Source organism: Cebus imitator, unplaced genomic scaffold, assembly GCF_001604975.1.
Source record: "Cebus imitator isolate Cc_AM_T3 unplaced genomic scaffold, Cebus_imitator-1.0 Scaffold15, whole genome shotgun sequence".
Classification (NCBI taxonomy): Eukaryota; Metazoa; Chordata; class Mammalia; order Primates; family Cebidae; genus Cebus; species Cebus imitator.
Window position 1 is genome coordinate 10,250,027 of NW_016107330.1, and position 5,566 is coordinate 10,255,592.

Sequence of the window (5,566 nt, forward strand, 5' to 3'; positions counted from 1 at the left end):
CCTGTGTTGCGCAGACTGGCCTTGAACTCCTGAGCTCAAGCAATCCTCACACTTCAGCCTCAGCCCCCTGAGAAGCTGGGACAACAGACACACACCATCACACTGGGCTCAGAGCGTGTACTTTTAACCCCTACCCCTGTTTGTTCTCACACTAACAGTGCATAGGGCAATACATACACACACACACACAGACACACACATGATTTGCTAATTGCTTTATTTAGAAGAGACCCCTCGGAGTGCACCTGCTTTGGTTAAGCAGGAAGTTGAGGTGGAGGAGAGCAGTGGAGGGCTGGAAATCTCCTGCTGGGCATCTTATTCTGGGTGGGGATGGAAGGGCTCCTGCCTGGCCTCTAGGGTGGGTGACAGATGCTTTCTGCATTGCCAAGGAACTTGGTTAGGGCAGGGAGGGAGAGTATGAGAGAGGGAAACTCAGAATTGGGAGGCAGGGCTTCCAGGGAGGAGGGGACTCAGCAGCGGGGGGTGCTCCCACTGCACTGTTTATTGGAGTAGTACTGGTACTTTTTATTATAGCTCCTCTTGTTTCTAGCAAAACAGCTGGCAGCAGCCTTGTCACACTCACACAGTTGACTTCTGCAGGAGTCCTGTTTTGCTGAAATCACAAGAAAATAAACACAATATGGAGTTTTGTTAATATTCAGTGGCTTCTTGTGGGAACCCTGGGGTAGAAGATACAGCCCTGTCCTCCAGAAGCTCCTAGTTGAAGACAAACACCTGTGCTCCAGATATTTCTGACCCAGGGGGAGACAGAATTCCTGCCCACAGGATGCTGGCCTCCAGCCTGGTGGGGACACAGCCAAGCACTGGGAGACTCTCTCAAAGGCCTTCCTAACAGCCATCGTCTCTTCTTCTTGTTAACAGGTGTGTCTAGGATGCAAAGCCATAGTCCCGGGGCTCTGGGAATGGATTGTGATTGATGTAAGCCAGGCAGGGTCATCCCTTTTTCCTTTGCAGTGATTGGCTGCTGTGTATCATGTAACCTTGTTCCAACCAATGAGCAACAAAGGGAAGTCTGCTGGGGGCTTCTGGGAAGGATCTGCTTCCTCCCTCCAAAAAGAGAGATGCCCAAGAGGAAAGCCTCTTGCACAGTGTGAGGCCAGGATCGCGGAGCTGCAGCCTGTGTCTGACATCCCAGGTGTAGGTACTGCCCACGTGACATAGCAGAAGGCCAGGAGAAGGCTGGATTCTTGACGACATGGCTAGAAAGCTGCCCCAGGCCTGGCACTGCCCTTGTTAGTTATGTGTCAGTCACAACATATTCCCATTATCCAAGCCACTATCAGCTTGGAATCATGTGGCTTGTGACCTAACACCTGCTGAAGATACATGCCTCTATGGAGGGGCCATGATGGGAGACATCATTTCTGATCTTAAAGGACTCAGGCTGTGGGCAGGAGTCCACGCTTTCTCCAAATCCCACTCATGGTCAGCTGTCTGGGGACACCAAGCAAAGCCTTCCAGTGCCACCCCCCCTCCTCCCCTTCAGGGCCAAACTTTCTGCAGAAGGTTGTCTTCACTACCGTCTCTACTTCCCTTCCCATCAGCTTCGACCTGCTCTAATCTGGCTTTGCCCTCCCTACTCTGTGGAAACAGCTTCCCCAGGGTCCCTAATGCCTTCCTGCTTCGACATCCAGGGGAGCCTTGTCGGCCCTTTTCCTGGAGGACTCCTCTGTTCAGTTGACCCTTGTTGATCACCTCCTCACCGACTCCTTGACCTCGCTCAGTTCTCCTTCTCCCTTTCTGTCTATCCCTCCTCTGTCTCCTTTCTGGGCCTTTAAACAGCAAATGAGCGATCACACCCACCTCTCAGCTCTCCGCTGCCGGCTTCTGAATCTGTGTCCCCAGTCCTGACCTCTCCCCTGAGCTGTATTTGTACAGACAGCTGCCTGCTGGACCCCTCCCTGGGTGCTGGAGGCCCCAAACTCAACATGCTGGAAGCAGAACTGCTCCTCCTCAACCTCCACCACCTCTTCCTGTGGTCTTTGTCACAGTTACGCCATCCAGCCAGCCACATATCCACCCAACAGCCCCCTCCCCCCACCTCTCCCCACTCGTCACCCAGCTCAGCTGATTCCACCTCAAATGCATCTTGATTTTTTTCTCCACCTTTCCCATCCTGAGCTCTGTTGTTTTATGTCAAGCTGTTGCTCCCTCTTGCTTGCATGATGGCAATAGCTTTCTCTGCCCCCCTTCCACTTGTCTGCAGCGACCCTGGCCCCACAGTGAGTCCTCTAATATTGCAAATCCGACCCTGTAGCTCCTTTGCTTAATAGCATCCTATTGCTTTAGGGCAAAAACCTAAATACAGCCTGGCCTGGAGGGCTGGATTGACCTAGCCCCTTCCTATGTCTCCAGCATCATGGCTTGGCACTGCTTCTCCCAGCAGGCCAGTAGGAGCTGCTATTGCCCGCGGAAGGGGAGGGAGAGGTCTAGGTTTCGCCTGTAATCATCATGGCAGCTATAGACCTATCAACCCAAGGCTTTTCATTTGTCATCATTCTAATTCTCAAACACGCCCATGCAGGAGGCACCAGTGTTATCTCCATTTAGATGAGAGAACTAAGGCTTAGGGAGATGGGGGAGGGGGGGCTTGACACAGCCAATCTGACTCCAGAGCCTATTTTTTTGTTGTTGTTTGATTTGTGTTTGTAAAGAAAGACCAGGTCTCCCTGTGTTGCCCAGACTGGCCTTGAACTCCTGAACTCAAGCAATCCTCACACTTCAGCCCCAGTGCCCTCACATTTCTGCTGGGCAGTACAGAATGGCTTACAGTGCCCTTTGGTGCCTTTGACCATGCTGTGTCCTCTTCTGGGAATGCTCCCAGCCCTCCTCGACCCTGACTGTCTGCACAACCTTTAAGACTCAGCTTAGAGGTCACCCCTTCCAGGAGCCTTCCTCAAGCCTCAGGCTGTGTTAACGCCTTAGCTGTTTGTTTACTTCCCACTGGAGTCTTTACCACACTGGATTTTCACTTTCCTGGCTTCCCACTCAACCGTGAGCTTCCTGAGGCAGGAACTGTGTGTCCCTATGTGTCTATCTTTGGTGCCCAGCACAGTCCCTGGCAATGTCTAAAAAATGAGGGAATGCGATGGTGATGTAGGACTCTTACCACAGGTGATGCTGCTCCCCTTGTTGCTAAACTTGTAGCTCAGAAATTTGGTGCCACATCCACGTCTCTCCAGGTGTTTGTAGCAACAGTCATGAGCGAAACAGCAGCTGCAGGGAGGCATCCTATTGGGGCTACTGTCCCACAGCGCCAGAAAGCCTGGCGCCCATATCTCACCCCCACCTCCGACCCTGGGCAGAGACCCAGCGACTTTGCAACAGTCTAGAGCAGAAGTTCCAACATGCTGGCTGCTTTTCCAGCCAGGCCATCCTGAGACCTCTGTGCCCAGCAAGAACCGGCACTGTCTTTGCAGATCCCAGACCTGCCTGGGCCAGAGTCTAGGCAGGTAGGGAGGGATGGATGGCCTCACCGGTCCGTTGCATCCTTGGGGGTTCCTTTGCCACCCACGCCACAGTGGCAGCCATAGAAGCCATAACTGGTTGTGGCTTCCCTTCCTGTCGCCAACTTGATCATTTTCCGGAAATTCAGCAAATCGCCATGGGCCTGCAGTAGGCCTGGAAGGAAATTTGGGAGTTTCCTGGAGGGCACGGGGTCCTGTGCCCTCCCTCTTTGCACCTCTCTGCTACTCTCCTTCCTCCCAAATGGCTTCTTTTCTCCCCCTGAGAGAGGATGGCTGCAATGGGAGAGAACACTAAGGGACACGAGTGCTTCCCTCCTGGGGCTGCCCATCAGTGCTCAGAGGTCAGGGTCAGGGTCAGTTCTTACCAAAGACCATGATCACTGCCAACAGTAGGAGGGTCTTCATGGTAAGAGTCACTGGGTGACAAATGCAGATGACCTGGCCTAGCTCCTCTGCTGGGTGGTCTCAGCTTCTGTCCCGGCTGGTGCTCCCCTGTTCCTGCTTGGCAGCTCTGAGACACACAGACATGCTCTCCCATCCAACCTAACTCCAGGGTGACCTCCTCTGTCACACCCAGAGCACACAAGGAGTGCCCTCCAGCAATGCACACACACACACATGCCACCTCCTGACCGGCTCCCAGCTCTGCAGAATGGTTGCACACACATCAGACCCTCAGACCTGTGGAGAGCCCCATGATACACTAGTAAGAACTGCCCTGTGCCTCATCAGACTGAGAGTTCTTGGGAGATTGGAACCAGGTTCCTCCCAACTCACCAGGAGGTTCCTGAGGTCAGAGGATGTGTCCCCCGCTAGACATAGCTTGCACATCCCCACACTGGATTCAAGCCTGGGAGTCTCCCGGGCACCCATGGAGCCTCAGCCTCAGTGTTTTCCTCCAGAATGAAAGCATCAGCCTCTCTCTGCAAGGCTTTCCAGCCCCTTCCACATACACACATTCCCAAACACATACATGCTCACACACCTATGCCCACATACACATCCTCTTGTACTTACTTGCCAGTGTGAACATCCTCTCATATACTACACTCACATACCCACTCAACACACTCATGCACACACACCCTCTTGTGAATACCAAATCACGCACATGCATGCTTATGCACACACATGCCTACATGCGCACACATGGACAACACAGCCACTCTCAAAGGCAGTGAATGAGCAGGAATTCTGCTCTTGACTGTATACCTCAGCGGAGTCAGCGTTGTATCTCCAGGCTGCCTTGTTTGTTCTGCACTCCTGCCTCCCTTAAATAGCCGTTCCCTCTGGGAGGTTGGGAGTAGGTGAGGCATGAGGCTGGGGATGGGCGTGGCCAGTTGGTGGACTCAGGATTGGCCGTCCATGGGTAATCCCTTTCCTTTCCCTCATCAGCTGGCAGGACAGAGTTGAGGATTGGGAAAACTTACGTGTCCATAGCTGATGCCAAAATACATTCCAGGCCATTTTGCAGTCTCTCCATGGGCTTCGTTTCTGATGGAGTCAATTCCCATAACCAGCTCTGGGTGTGACCAATGGTCAGCCACCTCCCTGCAGCCGCTTCCAAGGGTGGAAAGGACTGTTTGCTGTTGCAGGCTGTGGACTCATTTGCATGCCCAAAGGGACCACTAATTGCTGAGCAAGGATTGCTCCCTTCTTCTGCTCAATGTGGCATTTGCGAATAGAAGAGAGGGCTTTTAATGGTACTCAGTCACTCACTCACTCACTCACTCATTCACAGGAAGTATACACTGGGCCTCTACCACGTTCCAGCACCTGTGCAGGCCTCAGGTGTGCACCCCACAGTCCACCAGGGAGATGGTTTAATGGGGTTGGATTTTGCTTCCCACTAACTTGGGCCAGGACCTCCACCTTTTCTTCCTCTACTTTCTTCTTTTCCTCTGCCCTGTCCTATATGGGTTTCTAAACCTGGAAAAAGCCAGAGGCTATCCTTGAAGTTCCCACCAAAGCCCTGCCTTCGCTTTAGCCCCCATCCTCACCTGTTCGGAGTTGGGGCTGATGAATGCTCCCTGGATCTGTTGCTCTTTTCCCTTCAGCCTTCAGGCTCACACTGACTC

At 53.0% G+C, this 5,566-nt stretch overlaps 1 protein-coding gene across 1 annotated transcript; it reads right to left on the minus strand.

Annotated features, from left to right (window-relative positions):
• Positions 1 to 200: 200 nt before the first annotated feature.
• Positions 201 to 4,001, minus strand: PLA2G2A (phospholipase A2 group IIA). The gene is made up of 4 exons (XM_017506267.2): positions 3,854 to 4,001; positions 3,498 to 3,642; positions 3,131 to 3,237; positions 201 to 613 (listed from the first exon to the last, which is right to left on the minus strand). The coding sequence occupies exons 1-4, from the start codon at positions 3,891 to 3,893 to the stop codon at positions 471 to 473; spliced, it is 435 nt and encodes a 144-aa protein (XP_017361756.1). The 5' UTR covers positions 3,894 to 4,001; the 3' UTR covers positions 201 to 470.
• Between the last annotated feature and the right edge of the window lie 1,565 nt (positions 4,002 to 5,566).

Coding starts and splice junctions, on each gene's coding strand:
- PLA2G2A (XM_017506267.2), bottom strand. CDS start 3,893: ATGAAGACCCTCCTACTGTTGGCAGTGATCATGGTCTTTG. Junction 3,238..3,497: donor CCCAAGGATGCAACGGACCG/GTGAGGCCATCC, acceptor GCCTCCCTGCAG/CTGCTGTTTCGCTCATGACT. Junction 614..3,130: donor GGGGAGCAGCATCACCTGTG/GTAAGAGTCCTA, acceptor TTGTGATTTCAG/CAAAACAGGACTCCTGCAGA.